Genomic DNA, 23,943 nt, shown 5'->3' with positions numbered 1-23,943 from the left:
GGCATAGGGATAGAGCAGGGCTCCGAGTGGAGGCCGAGTGGAGGCCGTGACTTCTTGCTCACTTCCGTTTCCTCTGCCCATCCCCCCAGCCCCCACTGCTCCCATTACCAACTTTTTCTTCAGCAACATTCTCCTTTCAGAGAGCAGCAGCTGCTCTGAAGAGAGTGGCTGTTTCCTTGGAGAACACTGTATCCTCACATGGGTGGGGCACTCAGCTCAGACCTTCTGCAGGGGACCGTCAGAGCCCTTGACTTGGTGCCCCAACTCTATCTGCTTGCTTTTACCTCCATGAATAATGTAAATTTGGGAGAATGATGGTTAAACAAGGTTCACCTATTTTCCTACTGCGGGATCTCAGAACATTGAATATGCTTATGTGCCTTATAAATCTCCAAGGTGAAGATTGACCTTGACTGTTTTTGAGACTTATTTGACCATAGAACACTTCTTGCCAAGTACCAATGAGGTAATAAAACATCCCAAGCCTTTCTAACTTGCTTTTTACTTAAAAAAAAAATTTAATGTGTATTTATTCTTGAGAGAGAAACAGAGAACAAGCATGGGAGTGGCAGAGAGAGAGGAAGACGCAGAACCCGAAACAGGCTCCAGGCTCTGAGCTGACAGCACAGAGTCTGACATGGGGCTTGAACTCACAAACTGTGAGATCATGACCTGAGCCAAAGTCAGACACTTAACTGACTGAGCCACCCAGGTGCCCCTAACTTGCTTTTTGCTTTTGAGTGAGTTGTGAATTGAACAGTAGCTTTTTCTATCATCAAAAGTTCTCTTTCTGGCTTAATTATTTGTCTAATGTTAGTACAAATATATTTCTTGTGGAATCTTTAATTTCTAATCTTCAATTTCCTGCTCTACTTCTGTCTCTAAAATACTCGTTACCACTGACACTTAAAAACTCTAACCAATTTCCGAAGTCTTTAAGAGTTTTTAGGGTGAAAAGGAGACGAATTCTTTTCTCTAGGGGAATTTGATAGAATTGTTGTTCATTTTCTAGATAAAGGTATATATATGTGTATGTGTATATATATGTGTGTGTGTGTGTGTGTATGTATATATATATGTATGTATATATGTATATATATATATACCGCTCATATGGGGGATAACTATGGAGACGATCGTCATGGTGGCAGAGGAGGCTATGATCGGGGCAGCTACCGAGGCCCAGGTGGGGACCATGGGGGCTTCCGAGGGGGCCGGGGTGGTGGGGACAGAGGTGGCTTTGGCCCTGGCAAGATGGACTCCAGGGGTGAGCACAGACAGGATCACAGGGAGAGGCCGTATTAGCGTGGCTCCTGAGGTTCTGCAACAGCTTTTCTTCTTGTACCCAGTGTTACCCTCATTATTTTGTAACCTTCCAACTCCTGATCACTCATGGGTTTTTTGTGTCGGACTATGTAATTGTAACCATACCTCTGGTTCCCATTAAAACCATCGTTTTAGTTAAAAAAAAAAAAGAAGCATGGGATATATAGATATATATATCGATATAGATATATATAGATAGATATGGATATAGATAGATATGGATATAGATAGATATAGATATAGATATAGATATAGATATAGATATAGATACATATATATAGATATCGATAGATAGATAGATCCAGCAATGGTGGGTGTGGATTTGGTGATGTATATTATTATTTTCTCCATTTAGTACCACCAACAGTAACCAATTTGATTGCTGCTTCCACTCTTTAGGGACCGAGGTAAATGAAATGTAGACAGTTTCAGGTTTATGAATCTGCCTTGCTTCTTTGTCTATATCAGTGCTTAGAATTGGAAAAAATTGGTAAAAAATAGTTTTCATCCAGTATGTTTAGCTATGACCTTGTCCCCTTTACCACATTCTTTTTTTTAAATTTTTTTAATGTTTATTCATTTTTTGAAAGACAGAGACAGAGCGTTAGTTGGGGAGGGGCGGGGGTGGGGGGACACAGAATCCTAAGCAAGCTCCAGCTGTCAGCACAGAGCCTGACAGGAGCTGGAACCCAGAGATCGCGAGATCAAGACCTGAGCTGAAGTCGGATTCTCAATGGACTGAGCCACCCAGGCACCCCTGCCCCTGCCCCCGGCCCTACCACATTCTTGAAAAAATTAATCGACCTGTGAAGGTGGTACTGGAAGTTTTCTATTTATTTAATGAGCTCTGTCTTCAGGGCTATCTCATGGAACAAGGCTTCGAATGTTTTCTTCCTTCGTTTTAGGTATTTACCAACCCCCTGAGAGTGGCGGAGGGAGGTCACTGCGTCATCAGCACAGAGAACATTCTGGTTTCTGATGTGGATACCCAACTGGACAATATCTACCTCTCCCTACAGAGACTGCCTCAGCATGGAAGGGTGGAGTTGGATGGATTTCCTCTAAACCCAGGAGGCACATTTTCTTGGGGAGAACTCCATGCCTTAAAAGTTAGGTTAGAACATTTCCTGGATTTTTTTTTCTTTACATGCTTTGGCCTTCATCTGGATCCGTTGTGAGGCAGAGTAAGAGGAAGAAGTTTTCTAATTTTTTTGTGGGGGGTGGGGTACCAGCATGCCAGTGAATACTTTCAAGGGTCAGTTGAAAACGAGAAATGACAAATTTTAATTTCCCTCCAGACATTTTCTTTCCATCTGGCTTGCTGTACCGGTGGGAATGACTTTATGGATATTTGAGACACAGAAATTAGTTACCATGAATATTAAATTTGCTGAAACTGTACATATCACAAGAGGTGATAGCCAAACTGGATGAGTATAGGCTGAAATAATCTATATGGCCAAACTACATAGTTGAACTTGGCTTTAAGGAGTGTCAGTTTCATAAGACTGGAAACTCTGGGATAGAATTCTGTTGATCAGTATCTTTAGTGTAAATTTTTATTTCATTGCAGTCAAATATGTGGGATACACCAGGGAGGCAGGGCATGGAGTGGTCCTTGGGTCTCTGACAGTTAGGGATAGAGCAGCTCGTGTCTTTCTTTCTTTCTTGTTTTGAATTTATTCATTTTTTGTTTAAATCCAAGTTAGTTAACATACAATGTAATAATGGTTTCAGGAGTAGAATTTAGTGATTCATCACTTACATATAACACCCAGTGTTCATCCCAACAGGTGCCCTCCTTAATGTTCATCACCCATGTAGCCCGTCCCCCCACCCAACACCCTGCCAACAACCCTCAGTTTGTTCTCTGTATTTAAGAGTCTCTTACGGTTTGTCTCTCTCTCTGTTCTTATCTGATTTTTGCTTCCCTTCCCCTATGTTTGTCTGTTTTGTTGCTTAAATTCCACATGTTAGTGAAGTCATGTGATATTTGTCTTTCTCTGACTGACTTATTTCACTTAGCATGATACACTCTAGTTCCATCCACGTAGTTGCAATTGGCAAGATTTCATTCTTTTTGGTTGCCAAGTAATATTCCATTGTACACGTCTTTATCCATTCATCAGTCAGTGGATATTTGGGCTCTTTCCATACTTTGGCTATTGTCAATAGCGCTGCTGTAAACATTGGGGTGCATGTGCCCCTTTGAACCAGCATTTTTGTGTCCTTTGGATAAATTAGAGTGGTTCATTCCTTACGGTCCTACAGCAGTTCCTTGCCCCTTGAGGTCTTTCATTTTTTCTACCTAATGTAGTTTTGTAAGAAACTTTCCTACAAAGTTTGGTAAAAATGCCTGCCTTGTAAAATAATGCAAGACACTGAAAAGCAAGGGTCAGGTAGACTGACATACGAGTTGACTTATCACTTATAAGTTCAAGTTGTAAATGGGAATTTTGACCTTTTAGAGGGTATTAGGCATCAAATGCATAATTTCACACTTGGAAGTTGCTAGGAGCTAGGATTTGTGCAAAGGAAGATCAACTTTTATCTGAAGTTTAGTTTAGTTAAATTGTGTATTCACAGCCTCCAATATCCCGACCTCTTTCCACTACTCACTCTTATCCTCATTGAAATTTCCCTTTTTTAGACATCTCAGTTCTTAGCTAAATGTTAGAACAAGACCTCTGTTTAGGTAATTCTTACTAGGGAATGCGTGATGGATAGGAAAAAAAGTACTAATATTTGCAGCACATGTAATTCAAGGGCTCTTCTATAGACTTGGCAATTATGTTTTTTTCCTATTTAATCTTCACAGCAATAAAGCCTGATAAGGTAGATGGCTGTATTCTCATATTATAGTTGAAGAAACTAAGGCAGAAAGAGGTTGAGGTCACTCAGCTAGTATATGGAGGAGTCTGATTTTGAAAGAAGTTTTGTTTGACTCCACCGCCATGCCTTTGGATGTGTGCTCCTAGATCTACCTGGCCCTGGGTTTCAGCATGATAAGATAAGATTAGTACGTTTTCACATATCTATTTTTGTTGAAATTATCAGGGAGCATAGGAGACAGGGTGTGGAAGGGATACCGAGGGCGGGAGGTGGACCTTCTTTACCATTAGAATAGAATCCCCAATCTGAGCCCCTAGCCAGTGTATGGGTGAGACTAGTCCCGAGTTAAATATCTTTTAGTCCTGGGATTTTTTTTCATATGTAAATGTTATATATGTTCGATTTACTATTTTTATGCAACTTTTAATTTCATTTCCTAAGACTTGTTTCCTATTTTGAACAAATCATTGGAAAGCTAAAAATGTGGCTCAATTCGATAGCTGTTTAGAACTTGTGGTAATAAGTAAGTAATAGATACTTGTGGTGTCACTACAATGGCTGCAGAGTAAATGGAAAGTCTTGAATTAGACGATTCTGTTACAAAACTTGACTGAGAATTAAAGAAAAGTAGGGCCACGCCTAGACCCCTAAAAATATTTTTAAGTCTAGAGAGATTCAAAAATCTTTATGGGTTAAATGGAAGAGAGCTATTAAGTAGAAAAGGGTAAATGGCAGGAGAGAGGCAATAAGCAATTCATAGATCAGAGTTTTAGAGAAGAGCTGAACAGATCAAAAGCACAGGCAGAAAGAATAGGGGAGGAAAGGGATCATCAAAATCCACACAGTGTCCTGCTTTTACCTGTCTACTGCTGTCTCAGTAATGCCCATGGCTCCATCCTTGTTTCAGGTAAGTAAGCAGAACTACACCAGATGTTTCCCATTGCCATGGTGGCAACTTGGAGGGCTGCGTTTTGATTTGGGGGCAAATGATGAATGCATATACCACATATATGCAACTTTTGCATTCAGGGACCCTTGAGTAGTTGAGTATGTGACTTCATGATTATGCTTTGTTTTTTGTTATTTATTGACTGTGTGGCAAAAGCCATGGACGAGCTCTTGTGTCAGGCGTCTCCTACTGTCACGGTGGCCTTGAGGGGCTAGTGGCAAATATCATCCCCACAGGTATCGACATGATGGATCTGAGATGCTTCAGGATGATATATTCTTGGAGGTCACAGATGGCACGAATTCAGCAGACTTTGTTCTACGTGTTGAGGTGGGTAGAAAGTTTCCTCCCTGGTTCATATGGGAATAAAACATCCAGTTTGGAAGCCTCTGAAGAGTTCCTGGTAGAACTTGAAACATGTGGACTCCAGAGCAAGGGGGTACCAGCTAATGTCTGAAGGTAATAGGCAAGAGACAGCAAAGTTATATTGGTGAGATGGGCATACTGCTTTCTCTTTCCAATCCATTTAAAGATTGAACCGTTCTGACCTCAAATCCAGATACTTAATTTAAAAACCAATTCATTCTGTGTATAAATTGATTCTAACATTTTTGAGCTTTAACACTCAGAAATATTTGTATAGCACCTATCCAGGTTAGGCTAGTGTCACTGGCCTTTTCCTTCTCGAATGGAAGAAATCATGTCTTCATGTGTGTGGTGCCTCTTTGTGAATTCCTGTACTATATACTCCTTTCTCAGATCTGTTTGAAATAATTATTTTTCCCCTTTTGACAAATTATGAAAAATCTGCGCATAAAGGTTAATGGGAACCCCTGAATTTCTCTGTTGATGGACCACTTAAGTCCACAGCAAAACCCATACGATTTATAGGAATTTATAGTTAGCGACAAAGGAAGGTCTAGAGAAAGAATTACGTTCTTCATTACTTTTATCTACCAAATTCTATTTCTGTTTGAATTTTGTCAGATCTTTGTGATATGAAATTATTATTAGTGGTAACAATGTGTTTGTCAGCTATTTTTACAGTTAGTAATTAAGAATGATTACATCCATCCAGTATTTTAATTTTTTTTAAGGTTTTATTTATTTTTGAGACAGAGAGAGACAGAGCATGAACGGGGGAGGGGCAGAGAGAGAGGGAGTCACAGAATCGGAAGCAGGCTCCAGGCTCTGAGCCATCAGCCCAGAGCCCGACGCGGGGCTCGAACTCACAGACCGCGAGATCGTGACCTGAGCTGAAGTCGGATGCTTAACCGACTGAGCCACCCAGGTGCCCCTCCAGTATTTTAAAGAAGTAGACAGAGAGGGAATTATCTCCATTTTATAGGCAAGGAAACTTAGGTTCAAGAAGTTTCCATGACTTGCCCCAAATCATTCATGTGACTGTGTAAATAGTCTGTTTTATTGCTACGTTTTGGACAAAAGCCCATGGCTTGTGGAAGCCAATCAGAAGTACAGGTCATTTTTGGACAATTATGGGTGATTATTTTCTGTCCAGGAAGAATGTTTTAAATTCTGTTGCCTTTGGGCTTTATTATCCATTTGAAAGCCGGGGCTATTTTGTATTTTGTCAGGTGGTCATCATGGATATATTGGTGACATTCATCAGATCGAGTCAAGAACAATAATAAAAAAGGTCTTTAATGAATCCACTCAGAGAACTTGAACAAAATGTTGTTTCCTGATAAGCTTCGGCTCAGGTCATGATCTCACGGCTCATGAGTTTGAGCCCCGCATCCGGCTCTGGGCTGACAGCTCGGAGCCTGGAGCCTGCTTTGGATTCTGTGTCTCCCTCTCTCTCTGCCCCTCTCCCACTCACGCTCTGTCTGTCTCTCTCTCAAAAATAAATAAACATTAAAAAAAACCCAAGTACCTTCTACATGCCAGTTCCTATGCTAGATGCTTGGGGTATGATGATGAACATGGCAAAGAATGTCTCTGGACTGTTAGAGTTTATAGGCAGGAGATGAAGGCAGACATTAACGATTATCACAGAAATAATTAATTAGTTAAAAACTGGATGTATTCTACAAATAAATGGGATGCTGAAAGAGAGTAAATGGTGGAAGTCTTTCAGTGAATCTGAGTTGTTCAAGAAGTTTTCCCTGACGAATCCACATGCATCCTGAAGGACAGGGTAGCCAAGCAAAGCACTGGGGCAGAGCCTACCAAGTCATGGGGCAGAGAGAGCATGCAGAGATGATGCAAAGACCAGCTATGGGAGCAAAGGCACCCTCGTGCATGAAACGAGGCCTAAGGCATCCTAGGAGCAGTGCTAGGAAGCCATTGAAGGTCCCTATAAGGGGACCTGATGAAAACCACATTTTAATTAATTTATTTATTGTTTATTTATTTTGAGAGAAAGAGAGAGCACGAGCAGGAGAGAAGAGAGAGGGAGAGAGAGAGAATCCGAGGCAGGCTCTGCACTGTCAGCGCAGAGCCCGACGCGGGGCTCGAACCCACAAACCACGAGATCATGATCTGAGCCAAAACCAAGAGCTGGACGCTTAACGGACTGGGCCACCCGGGAGCCCTGAAAGCCACATTTTAAAAGGAGAGAGATTTACAATCCGAAGAGAAACCAGAGTGATGAAAGCCACGTTTAAAAAAGATCACCCTGGTGGAAAGAAGGGGAGGAGGAAATGTGGCTTTGACAAGTATCGACAGGCTGGACTTGATAACTAAATGTGCACTGCACACACCAAGTTGTGACTGTGAACTTTGAGGCAGGGTGTCCTTCGTTCTGATTTAAAAGGCTTGCCTTTTCGAGTGTCTGCATCATCCTGTTAGATTCAGAAAGCCAGAGCGATCCCACATTGTTCTTCTTTCCTTTCGACTTGGAGGTTGTTGTTCACGATGACGAGAGAAAAACGTTTTGTCTAGTTGAATCCTGGGATTGATTTAATGGTTATGGAGTTTCAGAGTTAACTCAAAATGTTCGAAATGCAGCTGCTGCTTATTGTAAGTTTAGGGAAACTTCCTGGGTGGCAGGGAGTTGTTGGTGGAGGAAAGCTTTGTAATCGCCACATAATTTGAAATATAAATAACTTTGATGTGGTAAGTGTAAATGCATCAGACCACGAGGACCAAATTTCCTCTAGAATATGTGTGAATTTAACAAAAGAGGATAGGGACTTTAGTGAAGACTGCTGTGTATTACATTTATATTTTGTCTGTCTGGAGACAAATGAGAGCTTTGAGTCCCAAACCATAACCATACTCTTCCATTCCTACCTAAAATGTCTCCCATGTTGGCCATTTCTTGCAAGATGGTTCATATGGGGAAAAGACACAGGCTGCTTGGCCAAATTCCATGGCTATTGTTTCGTGTGTCTGAAAGATCGAAAATGCCTGTCATTCCGACTGTGAGCTATGGTTTGCCGGCTGGGCAATTTGTCATTGCCGCCTTTTTCTTGAAAACGTGCGTTGTTTCCCCCTAGGTATTCCCTGTAAATGATGAGCCACCACTCCTCAAGGCTGACCTCATCCCCATGATGCATTGCTCAGAAGGCGAAGAGGTGGTCATCACCTCTGAACACATTTCTGCTACTGATGTGGACGGTGATGACTCGAGACTGATGTTTGTGATCGCCCGAGCACCTCAGCACGGGCTGGTGAGGAAAGCTGGAGTCGCAGTGGATCAGTTCTCTCAGGGAGATGTCATCTCGGGGGCTGTGACATACAAACACACGGGTGAGTGACCGCACGGTGACCAGTGTGACTGGGGGGATGCAACAACTGAACGGAGTCTTAATGCCACTCCTTGCCAGGGGCTCTGATAGCCTTATAGTCTCCGTGCTTGCTCTCATTAAAAAAGAAGCAGCAGCAGAAGCAGGTGCGCCTGGGTGGCTCAGTCGGTTGAGCGTCCGACTTCGGGTCAGGTCGTGATCTCACAGTTCGTGAGTTCTAGCCCCGTGTTGGACTCTGTGCTGACAGCTCGGAGCCTGGAGCCTGCTTCGGATTCTGGGTCTCTCTCTCTCTGCCCTTTCCCTGCTCATGCTCTGTCTCTCAAAAATGAATAAACGTTAAAAAAGAAATTTAAAAAGAAGCAGCAGTGAGAGCAGCTCGTATCCCTTTTTTTTTTTTTAAAGTAGAGTCACCATATTTAGAAGGATTTCTGATCTCAGTTATATGATCAATTTCAAAGAGTGGAGGAGGAGCCTGTATTATTGCTGCTTTGTTCTTGATGCTTCCAACAGACCTTCAATTCACCCTGGGGTTGTCCGCATTCCCTCTTTGGTCCATCTGTAGAAGATTTTATTTGACCATCACATCTTTGGGACCCATAAATCATAACAGAAATGCCTGAAGGAAGCTCCCTAAGAAAATTATATTATTAATTTTAAAAGTTTACTCGATCACCAGCTAGCTCCTAAGAAGTAACTTGTCTGCCTTTTGAGTTCCTGAAAAGCCAAGGTGATTTCTTACGCCTTGTGTGACACCCACAGCACTACAGAGTGATGGACCCAAATTAGCGATGCGATAAACGCTTGTTTATTAGCCTCGTGGTTTCATTTCCGGCATCACATTATATTGTTACCCAGGTAGCATTTGTTCCTCATGTACAATGTTCAAATGGAGAAACTAGGAATTCAGTGGCTGCTATCTGCAAGGCATGGTGCTAGGCATTTTGGGCTACAAAGGAGTAAAATCCAGACTCAGCTGTGAAGGACTTTTGATTTAAATAGATAGACAGACCCACTCACGTGCAAAGATGATAGTGTCACATACCGGTACCTCATTAGTCGTTGCCCCTAACATGTCTTCTGATCTCTGGGTTGAGGGCACCTCCTCAGTAATAATACTGCATATTTCCTCTGGTTACCTTTTATCGCACTCTGCTACAATTTCATGTGTACTCATCCATACGCCCCTCTCATCTGTGGATTCCATGGGGAAGCATGATGGGTAGATAAGGCCAGGTGAGTGGTGGAGGGAATAAGAGGTATCAGGATTCAGATCATTCTCTTATTTGAAAGAACATGGGGAATACAAGCAACGCGTGGGAGTGGGAACTTGGGGTGGGGGGATTGAGATAGGTAAGGATTAATTTGGAAGTGGGGGAATATTGTGAAATAATATTTTTTAAAAAATTTTAATGTTTTATTTATTCTGGGGAGAGAGAGAGAGACAGGGCGTGAGCAGGGCAGAGGCAGAGAGAGAGGGAGACAGAATCCGAAGCAGGCTCCAGGCTCTGAGTTGCCAGCACAGAGTCTGATGAGGGGCTCGAACTCCTGAACCGTGAGATCATGACATGAGCCAAAATCAGATGCTTCGCCATCCAGGAGCCCCCAGACATCTTTTTAAAAAATGGTATCTCCTTATCTTCTTCTTTTTTTAATGTTCATTTATCTTTGGGAAAGCGAGAGAGAGAGAGAGAGAGAGAGAGACAGAGTACAAGCAGGGGAAAGGCAGAGATAGAGGGAGACACAGAATCCAAAGCAAGCTCCAGGCTCTGAGCTGTCAGCACGGAGCCCGACACAGGGCTCAAACCCACAAACCATGAGATCATGACCTGAACCAGAGTCAGGTGCTTAACAGACTGAGCTACCTGGGCACTCCTCTCCTTATCTTCTTAAGTGTGTTTAGTCTTGGGAAGGGTTTCACTGGTCGTATCCTTGTCCTGGGGAACATAGTCCACATGTTCGATGTCTCTCAAGAGTCCACAGGTAGGTGCTTCATTTTGATTTCCCCAATAGATCTCATATAGATGGGCAGAAAAGGGGCCAAAGCCCAACATCTATTGAGTTTCATGTAATTTTAACATTTATGGCAGGCTCATGCATACATAAATGAGGGGTGCTATGAATCTGTCTTCTCTGCCAGTGCCTTGCTCTAAGTGCTGAACAACAGTTTACGTATTTATAAATCTCTTCCGGTATGATGGCCACGTAAGGGACTGTGAACTAATTTTTTTTCATGAGACCTGCTAGGACACTAGGCACATTACTAAAGATAGATGTTTTTTGTTGTTGTATTGGGGTTATGTTACTAAATTAGGAGAAATACTGCCAATTCAAAAGATGGTTGATTATTTGAATGATGTTTCTTTGTAATGTTCAGCCAATTATTCAACTGGTAGTAATTTAGCACTGCGTGGGAAAGGCTACAGGACCTGAAATTTCTGTGTTCTGTGCTTGCCTCTATATGTTGATTATAAAGGCCACCTGAAGATAATCTTGTCATCAATATTATTTGTTCTCCATGAGTATAAAAATAATACTACATGCTCATTTCAAAAAACTTGGAAAGTATGGAAAAGCATAATGAAGTTTTGAAAAATCTGCTCTTTACCTCTCAGAGATGATCACTGTTAACATTTCAGTACTTTGTTTTCTTTTTTCCAATCATAATTTTTAACATAGTTGCAATCATGTGTGTGTAGTTTTATCGATTACATTTTTCATTGAGCTTATCAGCTAACATGTTTATTAAAATATTTATTAAATGTTATAAAGTTATTGTAAATGCAAGTCTTAGTAATTGAATATCTTATGATGTAAAATTACATGATTAATTTACTATTCTCCCAACATCAAACATGAAGTCTTTAAAAAAATTTTTTTAGGGCTGCCTGGGTGGTGCAGTCAGTTAAGCATCCGGCTCTTGATCTCTGCTCAGGTCATGGTTTGTGAGTTCAAGCCCTGCATGGGGTTCTGTGCTGGTGGTAGAGAGCCTTCTTGGGATTCTGTCTCTCCTTCTCTCTGCCTCTCCCTCACTTGTGCATATTTCTCTCTTTCTCAAAATGAATAAACGGACTTAAAATGTTTTTTTGAATAATGCCACAGTTAACAGTTTGAAGTATACATCCTGTCCTTAGACTGTACTCCATTCAAAGTAGAGACTTGTCCATCCATGTTGTAGCCTTTTTTGTGCCTCGATTCTCAGCCTGCTTTTTCAGCTTTTCTGTAAATGTACCTAAGCTTCCACTATATCGAAATTACAGTTATGGAAGGTACCATGTTTCCTTTTTTTTTTTTTTTTAAGCTTTCTACTCTTCCTAGAACGATTTTTTCCACTTCTCTTCCTGCAGGTTCTCATTCCCCCATCTCAATTCTTTGCCTCATCTGCCTGGTAAAGTAATTATCATTTAATGCGTGGTATAAAGCCAGCAGAGCCATCTGGAAAAACTTCCCTGACTTTCCTTGCCATGTGTGCCTTGCCCCCATGCTACTGTCAGCCAATACTTTCATCTTCTTGTCTCTCAGCCCCCCATACATATTCAGGCTGAGATACGTGAATTTTCCATTTAATTGGACTTAATAGTGGCGATTTCATATGGTTCCTCTTAATACATATACACATCAATGATAGTCTAACCCAACTACATTTCTTCCTCTACCATTAGATTCTGTCAGTGCCTGACCCATAAAAGGTCTTTTGACATTTGACATTCTTTTGAACTGCCTGACATTTTCCAAATGTCTGCCTGATTCTCTGCTGGAGCACCCAGCCTACTAATTATCAGATACGAGCCACTAAATATATATTTATCAAGTGAATGAAGAATAAATAAGCTTTATGCCCATTTATGTTTTTATAAATATGAATATATGAGAGGCATCTTAATTTTTGCCGCTTCTAAAGTTAAAGCTGATTATTTAATTCTAATTCTCTCAACTTCAACTCTGTTTTTTCTTCTAAGCCTAGCTGTCTCATCCTTTAATCATTTGGTGGCTCAATAATATCATCTCTTGATTTTCCTTTCATTATTTTAATCAGGTAGAATAATGCCAAGCACAGTATTGTGTAAATTTGACCAATGTGTCTTGTGAAAATAGACGATGTCCCTGATCTTTTGTGTGCCGGTCTCATTAAAACTTCCAACGTTTGCGTCCCTCATGGCACTTTCAGTGTGAAGCATGAGAATTACCAAAAGCACTTCTGCAGAACTTTTCTGTCCCCTGGATAGTGAGTGCTTCTATCTTCGTGCTGTTAGTTAGTAACCCAAGAGCACATTGGCTGGTTTACTGATAAACTATCAAATCCTGACGTTTTTTTCCTTCTTTCTCCCACTGCTTACGTTGGGGGCCATTTTGTTCACCTTTCAATTTTTATTAATTTTTTATTGAGAGAGAGAGAGCATGCACACACGTGAGCAGGGGAGGGGCAGAAGGAGAGGGAAAGAGAGACTCTTAAGCAGGCTCCACGCCCAGTGCCCATGACCATGAGATCATGACCTGAGCCAAAATCCAGAGTCAGATGCTTAATCAACTGAGACACCCAGGTGCCCCACGTTGGGGCCATTTTAAATCCCATGAGCATAAGCCCTAAAGAGTAAAAGGGAAACAAAAATAAATGCCATTTCTATGCCATGTCACGTTGCTATTTTGTTAATACCTTGGCTATTATATAATGGGGAAAATACTAAAACGACAAAAATGTGGATTATCTTTCTATTTCGCCTTCCCAGCTTCTGTTTCTCATAACTGCGGTGTGGGTGATGTGTGTTCACTTAAGGTAGTTAATCTAAATGGGAAGACAATGCACTTGGAAGGACGGGGGTGCCTTCTACTCTCCCTGAGGTGGGTCCTATCGCTAAACACTTATGAAGGAAGAATGAAACCTTCCCTAGTCAAGCTTTGTGCCTCTCCCATGTTCCTTTGTGAACGGTCAGACCCTTGTGAGCCCCTTTTTGCCCCTCCATATGGTGATAGAGGGCTGGCAGAGATTTCACTAGAGGCAACAGATGGGCAAGCATTTTTCCATTATTTTCACGACTATTTAATTTCCTAGTGATAAAATTGGGTTTTATATTGTAGCCACATAAACTCCTTTCTTTGCCATTCTATGCTTGTGGAAGAGGTGTAGGTCGATTTCATCTTAGTATTCTGTGTTTTTTACAAAGTCAGGTTTCAGCGACGGTGTGTTTTCCAGGTGGTGAGATTGGCCTGGTGCCTTGTTATGATACCATTACATTGGTGGTTTCGGATGGAGAAGCTGGTCCTTATGTGAATGGCTGTTGCTACAATGGGCCTCATCCATCTGTTCCTGTTCATGAGTCCTTTCCAGTGTATGACCTCAACATCACAGTACACCCAGTGGACAACCAATCACCTTCAATTGCAATAGGTGACAATGTTTTCTTCTATTAAAGTTCTAACATCTCACCTAGTGTCATAACTGTGGTTTAGTGAAATACTATGCACTTGAATTATAGTTAAAATAAACTACAGAATTGCCTATGATAATTGCCTCAATGCAAATCTGTGGAAAACTCAAAGCGTATAAAAGATTGCAGGGCAAAGGAATTTATTTGTTTCAAAATTTAGGTAATTCTGTGTGGAGAGAGAGTGCAAGTATGTTTGTGAGTGTGTGTGTGTGTGTGTGTGTGTGTGTGTGTGTGTGTTATGGGATCAGGACAACATTGGAATCCTCAAATATTCTGGCTTTATTTCACATGGGGAAATATCATTTGTCTGCTGGAGAGAGAGTAATTTATTTTCTCCATAATAATTTCTATTAGAACAGAATGAAAATACCAGAGAGACCATTTATATACATTTAACCTTATTTGCTTTTTAGAAAGTCATCACTTCATAGACATTATGTATATGTTCTGTTGCTTAGAAAAAAAATACGAGCATATGTATGGATGTTATTGTAATTTGCAAACTATCTCCCAAGCAATGTTCTGGAAAGGAAGCTTTATCCCTGCAGAATAATTAAGCACCAAGGCATGGAAAAAATGTTCGTTATGAGTAATTCATAATAGCTTGCAGGCAATTAACGCTCTGACAAACAGAGGTACCAACTGATCTTGAAGAGTACATAAACTACATTTAGTGGCTTATCATTAAAACAGTTTGGCAATTCTTATTTTCATTTGTCACTTCTATAGACACACAAGGGAAATCAGAGTTCCTTGAGAATGACTAAAGGGCTGTACTAGAGCATTTAGTATTTCTGCTGTCTTTCCATTATTGTCTGGCTTGCTTGTACAAGAAAAAAAATATAATTCCATAAGTCAAATTAAATTCCACCCATTACCCCTGAATATTTTCACTGTAAGGAGAAATTATGCCAGAGGAAATGAACATCTCCCATGGAAGCGTATTTGCACATGGGAGGCTTCTCTGAATTGGAATTACAATCACTCCCTTTTGTCTTCACTATTCTGATTAGGGGATTTCACACTAAGTCATAATTGTGTTATTATTTGTATGCAGGTACCATGTTCGTTGTAGATGAGGGTTTCTCAGCAGCCATTACCATTAACCATTTGTCCGCCACTGACCCCGACACTGCAGTGGATGACTTGGAAGTTGTTTTGGTTTCTCTTCCCCAGTTCGGCTACCTTGAAAACACTCTTCCTTCTGCAGGTTTTGAAAAAAGCAATATGGGCATAAGCATAGGTAAGTCATGGCTTCGTGCAGTCACTTGCCTATGTCTATGTATCTGACTCGCCAAATCATGCTTAACGACTGCGTAAGGACTTCAACATTGTTCAGAGCACTGTATACGTTCAAGGAATTATTATTATAGCTGATATTTTTGAAAATTATTGTTTTTATCTTAATTTTCTGTTTTGAATTTCCTTATGTATGGGAGTTTACTTCAAAGTAAGTGGAAATGTCACATAGGAAAACTATAAGAATAAATACTGAAGAAGGAATGTTTTAAAAGACCTTCATAGCAACCCAGAATACTGTGATATCATAAATCTGGTGGAGCTCACAGGTCTCATTCTCCTAACCTTTTAGCACTTTTAAAAGACAATGGCAGAAAAGATCAGGACACGTATCATGGGTGTAACAGAGAGAGAGAGTGAGCCTGAGATGTTGAAGGTGAGGACTTTAATTTTGAAAACGGAATGTATCTCAGATATTTAAGTATTTTTTTTTTAACGTTTATTTATTTTGGAGACAGAGAGAGACAGAGCATGAACGGGGGAGGGTCACAGAGAGAGGGAGACACAGAATCTGAAACAGGCTCCAGGCTCTGAGCTGTCAGCACAGAGCCCGACGTGGGGCTCGAACCCACGGACCATGAGATCATGACCTGAGCCGAAGTCGGACGCTTAACCGACCGAGCCACCCAGGCGCCCCGTATCTCAGATATTTAAATAGCTCTTGTATTTCAGACAATAACAACGAAAACAAAAACATTAATAGAGTGGCTGAATGGATAGAAAAAAAATAAGACCCAATACATGCCGCTTGCAAGAGGCTAAGTTCAGCTTCAAGGACACATATAGGCTCAAAATGAAGGGATGAACAAAGATATCCCATGCAAATGGAAACCAAAAGACAGCAAGGGTACTTACAACAGATAAAATAGACTTTAAATCCAAATTGTAGCAAGAGACAAAGAAGGTCACTGTAAAATGATAATAGGGTAAATTCATCAGGAGAATAGAACAATTATAAATTTATATGCATACAACGTTGGAGCACCTAAATATACTGAGCAAATACTAACAGATCTGAAGGAAGTAATGACAATACAATAAGAATACTTGGGTACTGAAGTCCCCCACTTTCAACAATGGATAGATCACCTGGATGAAAAATCAACAAGGACACAGTGGACTTAAACTGTACATTAGAGCAAATGAACCCAGTAGACATACACAGTATATTCTATCACCCGATGTGTCACAAAACAACTCTTAGACAACTTTGAAAGACTGAAGTCATACCAAGTATCTTTTCTGACCACAATGGTATGAAATTTAAATCAGTAACAGGAGGAAAACTAGAAAATTCACAAATAAGTGTAAATTAAGACACTCCCGAACAACCAATGGTTCAAGGATGAAATTTTAAAAAAAATCCTGGGGTGTCTGTGTGGCTCGGTCAGTTACACATCTGACTCCTGATTGCAACTCAGCTTGTGATCTTACGGTTTTGTGAGCTCAAGCCCCATGACGGGCTCTGAGCACTGATTGAACCTGCTTGGGATTTTTTTTTCTCTCTCTCCCTCCCTCTCTCTCTCTGCCCCTCCCCCATTTGTGCTCTTTCTGTCTGTCTCAAAATAAATACATAAATAACCTTCAGAAAAAGTAAAAGTAAAAAATCCTAGGATTTCTCATCACAAGGAATATTTTTTTCCTTTCTTTTCTCTCTCTTTTTTAAGGATTTTATTTTTAAGTAATCTCTACACCCCAAGTGGGGCTCGAACTTACAACCCCAAGATCAAGAGTCTCATACTCTACCAACTGAGCCAGCCAGGTGCCCCTTTTTCTTTCTTTCTGTTAAAACTGTATCTATATGAAGAGATGAATGTTAGCTGAACCTATTGAGGTAATCATTTCACAATATATGTAAATCAAACCATCGTGCTCTACACCTTAAATTTATACAGTGATGTATGTCAATTATTTTCAATACAACTGGAAGAAAAAGAAATTTAAAAAATCTTGAAACAAACAACAATGGAAACACAACGTACCAGAATATATGAGATGCAGCGAAAGCAGTGCAAAGAAGAAAATTTATAGTGATAGGGCCTACATTAAAACATTATCTCAAATAAACAACATAACTTTATAACTCATGGAACTAGAAAAACAAGAACAAAAGAAGCCCAATTAGCAAGGGGCGCCTGGGTGGCTCAGTCGGTTGAGCGTCCGACTTCGGCTCAGGTCACGATCTCGCGGTCCGTGAGTTCGAGCCCCGAGTCAGGCTCTGGGCTGATGGCCCAGAGCCTGGAGCCTGCTTCCGATTCTGTGTCTCCCTCTCTCTCTGCCCCTCCCCCGTTCATGCTCTGTCTCTCTGTCTCAAAAATAAATAAATATTAAAAAAAAAAAATTAAAAAAATAAAAGAAGCCCAATTAGCAAAAAGAAGGAGATAGCAAAGAAGGAGATAGAAGGAGATAGTAGAAATAAATGAAATCGAGACCAGAAAAACACTAGAAACAATACATTAATGAAACTAGGATATGGTCTTTTAAAAAGATAAACAAAATTGGCAAATCTTTACCTAGACTTGCCCTGAAAAAGAGAGGACTCAAAATTTGAAATGAAAGAAGAGATATTACAACTGATACCACAGTTATACAGAGGATCAGAAGAGGCTGCTAGGAACAACCATACATCCACAAATTAGACAATCTGAGAGAAATGGATAAATTCCTAGAAACATGCAACTTACCAAATCTCAGTCATGACGAACTAGAAACCCTGAATAGACCTATAATAAGTAAGGAGATTTAATCAGTAATCCAAAACCTCCTGAGAAAGAAAAGACCAGGACCAGATGTTTTTGCAGGTTCTATCAAACTTTTAAAGAAGAATTAACACTATTTCTTCCCGCACTCTTGCAAAACATTGAATATGAGGAAAAACTCCCCAACTCATTTTATAAGACCAGCATTACCCTGATACCAAAGCCAGGTAAGGATACTGTAAGAAAACCATAGACCAATCCCTGAAGAATGTAGATGCAAAAATTCATCAGAAAATATTAACAAACTGAATTCAATGGTACATTAAAAGGATCGGACACCGTGATCAAGTGGGAATTCTACCTGGGATGCAAGGATGGTCAGCATATGTAAATCAATAAATGTGATACACCAAATTGATAGACTAAAAGTCTATGATCATCTCTATAGATACAGAAAAAGCATTTGACAAAATTCAACAATATTTATGATAAAAACTATCAACAAATTTGGTATAGAAGGTATATACCCCAATGTAATAAAGGTCATATATGACAAATTCACAAGTGGCAGCATACTCTAAACGGTTAAAAGCATTGCTTCCAAGATGAGGACAAAAACAAGTATGCCCACTCTTATCATTCTTAGTCAACATAGTACTGAAAGTCCTAGCTAGGATAATGAGACAAGAAAAGGAAATAAAAGGTATCCAAGTAAGAAGGAAGAAGTAAAATTGTCTCTTTTTGCAGATTATGTGATATTACATGTAGAAATTTCTCAAGATTTTACTAAGGGGTGCCTGGGTAGCTCAGTGGATTTCAGCTCATGTCATGATCTCACAGTTAATCGTTTCAAGCCCTCTGACGGGCTCTGCATTGACAGTGTGGAGCCTGCTTGGGATTCTCTCTCTCTGTCTCTCCTTCTGCCTCTCCCCTACTCTTGCATGGGGGCTCTCTGTCTGTCTGTCTCTTTCAAAAATGAATAATTAAACTTGAAAAAATTAAAAAAAAAGATTTCACCAAAAAACTATTAGAACAAGTCAACAAAATAAGTCAAGTTTTAGGATACAAAAACAACATTAAAAAATCAGTTGTATTTCTATATACTAATGATGAACTATTGAAAAAGCAAACAATTTCATTCACAATAGAATTGAAAACAATGAAATACTTAAGAGTAAAATCAAACAAGGAAGTGAAAAATTTATATACCAAAAACTATAAGACATAGAATTGATGTCTTGATGGAAGAAATTGAAAAATACATAAGCAAATGGAAAGATATATTCATGGATCAAAAGTGTTAATGTTATTAAAATGTTGGTACTACCCAAAGCCATCTATAACTTTGAAGGCAATCACTATCAAAATTTAAATGGCATTTTTCACAGAGACAGAACAAACAATCCTAAAATTTCTATGGGAGCACAAAAGACCTTGAATTCCGAAAGCAATCTTGAGAAAGAATAAAGCTGGATGCATTATGTTCTCTAATTTAAAAGTATATTGCAAAGCTATAATAATCAAAATGCTATGGTGTTAAAACAATATGGCATAAAAATAGGCATATAGATCAGTAGAACAGAATGAAAGAGCTCAGAAGCAAGTCCATGCAGGGGCGCCTGGGTGGCTTAGTTGGTTAGGCATCCAACCTCGGCTCAAGTCATGATCTCATGGTTCATGGGTTTGAGCCCTGTGTTGGGCTCTGTGCTGACAGTTCAGAGCCTGGAGCCTGCTTTGGATTCTGTATCTCCCTCTTTCTCTTCCCCTCCCCTGCTTGTGTTCTCTCTCTCTCTCAAAAATGAATAAATATAAAAAAAATTTTTTTGAAGAAGTAAGTCCATGCATATGTGGTCATTTAATTTATGACAAAGGAGCCAAGAATATACACTGAGAAAAGGACAATAAATGGTGTTGGGAAAACTGGACAGCCTCATGGAAAAGAATGAAAATGAACCACTGTCTTATGCCATGCAACAAACAAACAAACAACAACAAAAAACAAAAAACTCAAAATAGATTAAATACTTGGATGTAAAACCTTAAATCATAAAGCTCCTAGAAGGAAACATAGGTGGTAAACTCTTAACATTGATCTTGGCAGTGGTTTTTTGGATTTGACACCAAAAGCAAAGGCAACAAATGCAAAAATCAAGAAAGTAAGACTACATCAAACTAAAAAGCTTCTGCAGAAGAAGCAGTCAACAAAATGGAAAGACAACCTGCAGGATGGAAGGAAATATTTATAAACCATATATCTGATAAGGGATCAATATCTAAAATGTGTAAAGGACTCACTGATATAACTCAGCAGCAAAGAAGCCCAAACAATCTGATTTAAAAATGGACAGAAGGCTTGAATAGATAGTTCTCCAAAGAAGACATACAAATGGCCAATAGGCACATGAAAAGTGCTCGACATCACCCATCACTAGGGAAATTCCAGTCTAAACCACAATGAGGTATCACTTCCCCCCTGTTAGAATAGCTCTTATCAAAAAGACAAGAGATAACAAATGCTGGTGAGGATGTGGAGAAAAGGTAACCCTTTGGGCATTGTTGGTGGGAATGTAAGTTGGTATAGCTACTGTGGAGATTCTTCACAAAATTAAAAATAGAAGTGTCATATGATCCAGTAATTCTGCTTCTAGGTATATATTCAAATGAATGAAAACAGGATATCAAAGAGATGTCTGTATTCTGATGTTCATTGTGCCATTATTGACAATAGCCCAACACATGGTAACGACCTACATGTCCGTTGATGGATGAATGGATAAAGCAAATGTGATACAAATACATGATAGAATATTATTCAACCACAACAAGAAGGAAATCCTGCCATTTGCAAAATATATATATATATATACATATATATATATATATATATATATATATATATATATATATATATATATATGGACTTTGAGAGCATTATGTTAAGTGAAATACATTAGAGAAAGACAAATACCATATGATCTCACTTATATGTGGAATCTGAAATAGTTGTACTCATAGAAACAGAGTAGAATAGTGGTTACTAGGGGCTGGAGGGTGGGACAAGTGGAGAGATGTTGGTTGAAGGGTGCAAACTTTCAGTTATAAAATGAATAATTTCCAGGGATCTAAGGTATAGCATGGTGACTCTAGTTAATACTGTATCGTATGCTTGAAAGTTGATTTGAGAGTAAAGCGTAATGTTCTCACTGTAACAACAAAATGGTAATCACATGAAGTGAATGATGTGTTAACAAACATTATTGTGGTAACATTTTACAACGTATGTGTGTACCAAATCATCACATGGGAAAACTTAAACTTATGGCGTTGTATGTCAATTATATCTCAATAAAGCTAGGGGAAAAAGATTTATTGCCCTAAAGGTACGCATTTGGCCTGTGACTTAATGCTCAACATAGAGCATTACAGAGAGAGAGAATCCCATGAGGAACAGCGACAGGAAAGGAGAGAGAATCCTGAAATGGGGCTTGAGCTCACCCAATACGGGGCTCGAGTTTACCTGATGCAGGGCTCAAGCTCACCCAAAGCGGGGCTCAAGCTCATGAACCATGAGACCATGACCCAAGCTAAAGTCAGAGGCTTAATCAACTGAGCCACCCAGCACCCCGAGATAGTCTTTTTCTTATCCAAGCATAATAAGAACTGTTTATAGGAGCAGTGGTTTTAATCAAGGGAAGGTCTCTCTTAACGTTCATTCTAACCATATAAAGAATAGTCATGAAGTCCCTACACATCCTGGTTAGCAGTTATCATCTTTCTGTTCTCCATGCAGATTTTAATCCTTCCTTATGATTTATGGATATCTGTTTTTTGTTGATGGCTGACAGATATTACAGCAGCCCCCGATAGCTGATTCTTGGGTCAACTGCAATGATCTCTTATTTGCTTTTCTTTGAAATAAGCTATTGTGTTAAGGATTAAGGATCAGTAGCTTGGGGAAAAAAAAAAGTTTTTCTAATTTACCTGCTCCGTGTTGGTATGCTCTAGCTTCGTTCCAGTGGAAAGACATGAAGGCTTTACACATTAACTATGTGCAATCCAGACATCTGAGGGTGGAACCGACGGCTGACCAGTTCATGGTGTATGTCACAGATGGGAAGCGACGCTCCTTGGAGATACCGTTTCACGTTATAATCAACCCCACAAATGATGAAGCTCCTGACTTTGTAGTGCAGAATATTACTGTAAGAAAGATACCAGAATTTTCCATTTCTTTTTTTTTTTAAATCATTTTCTGATTTTATTTTCACCTAGCTCATTTACATCGGTCCAGGTGTCCTTAATACATTAAGTTGACTAGAAATGGGGAGAACACTAACTAGATTATATAATGCAATTACTTGAAAAACATGGGTCTAATAATAATGATGGTGATGATAGTAATAATTGCTAACATACAGAATTGCATCGATGCGATTACAGTTGCATATATATTATATATGATATAATATATAATATATAATATTTTATATATATGTGTATATATATATACATACATATATACACATATATATATATGTTAGATGGAGTTCTTACTGGGTTGTAGGTACTATTTCAAGTCCTTTACATGTGTTCATATTGAATACTCACAGTAGGCTTTTAGGGTGATGCTATTGTTATTGCTATTGAGTAACTGAAAAAATGAGGCATAAAGAGGTTAGCTTAGTGGCCCAAGATCCCAGGGCTTAGAAATAAGTGGCATAAGGAGTGGTACATGGGAAATTTGCACCCAGGCAGTTTGATTTCCATAGCATGTCCTCTTAACTAATACTGTAATGACAAGGACTCTTAATTCACATATATTAAGGCATCTTTTTATATAACTATTTATAAAGGTATATGAAATGAAAAAACTATAATTTGAATCATGCTTTTTATGTAGTTTAAAAAATATTTTTATGTGAAAATGTTTGTTAGTTTTATTTAAAAATTCAGATATATAGTTAAAATGGCCATGATATCACTCCACAGATAACACCTCTTGTCTTTAAAAACATGATAATAAAAACATGATAATAAAAATATATACTTATACAAGTTAGAATATTGAGAAATATACACAATGAAATATGACAGTCTCTCTCTTCAACAGCCCCTACCCAAAGTCACTCCCCATTGACTGCATTTTTAGTAATCCCTCAAAAATAATTTGTGCACATGCCAGTGATGTGTGTGTATGTATGTATGTATATATATAATATATGTGCAATTTTTCTATATGTTTTACTTATAAATCAGGGATCGTATTATACCTACAAATCTCTACTTTAAAAAAAAACCTACTTATGTATATTGGGAAACTTTTCATATTAGCATATAATCTTTTAAAACAATCCTATTATTTATATATGATTGTTTAATTCAGACATATGTATAGCAAATCTTGATTAAATGGATGAGCACAGGCTTTGAAATAAGACGGACTTGGGTGTTGCTGTTTACTAGTTGTGGGGTTCTGGACAAGTTATTTTTTCTTTATGCTTCTCTTTCCTTATCTGCAAAATGTGCATCAAATCCTTAAGGGGTAGCCATGATGATCAAGGTGGCCAGGCACATACTAGACCCTTAGTAAACAGGTGCCATTTGTATTATTGTTATTATGTTTGTCATCTTTTTTTCAGACATTTCCCAAAGCACATATGATCTATTTTGAAACCATTATCTAGCCTTATTTGTCACTAAAAATT

At 39.2% G+C, this 23,943-nt stretch overlaps 1 protein-coding gene across 1 annotated transcript in view; it reads left to right on the top strand.

The window, feature by feature from the left end:
- FREM1 (FRAS1 related extracellular matrix 1) overlaps positions 1–23,943 on the top strand; it is a 137,104-nt gene that overhangs the window by 39,611 nt on the left and 73,550 nt on the right. Inside the window, exons 13-18 of the mRNA XM_049635133.1 lie at positions 2,232–2,440; positions 5,344–5,437; positions 8,569–8,821; positions 14,006–14,200; positions 15,298–15,483; positions 22,244–22,440. Of these exons, the coding sequence (XP_049491090.1) occupies positions 2,232–2,440; positions 5,344–5,437; positions 8,569–8,821; positions 14,006–14,200; positions 15,298–15,483; positions 22,244–22,440 (1,134 nt within the window). The remainder of the gene's footprint in view (positions 1–2,231; positions 2,441–5,343; positions 5,438–8,568; positions 8,822–14,005; positions 14,201–15,297; positions 15,484–22,243; positions 22,441–23,943) is intronic.

Source organism: Panthera uncia, chromosome D4 (genome assembly GCF_023721935.1).
Source record: "Panthera uncia isolate 11264 chromosome D4, Puncia_PCG_1.0, whole genome shotgun sequence".
NCBI lineage: Eukaryota > Metazoa > Chordata > Mammalia > Carnivora > Felidae > Panthera > Panthera uncia.
The sequence above is the reverse complement of the archived record's forward strand: the minus strand, read 5'-3'. Positions and strand labels throughout refer to the sequence as shown.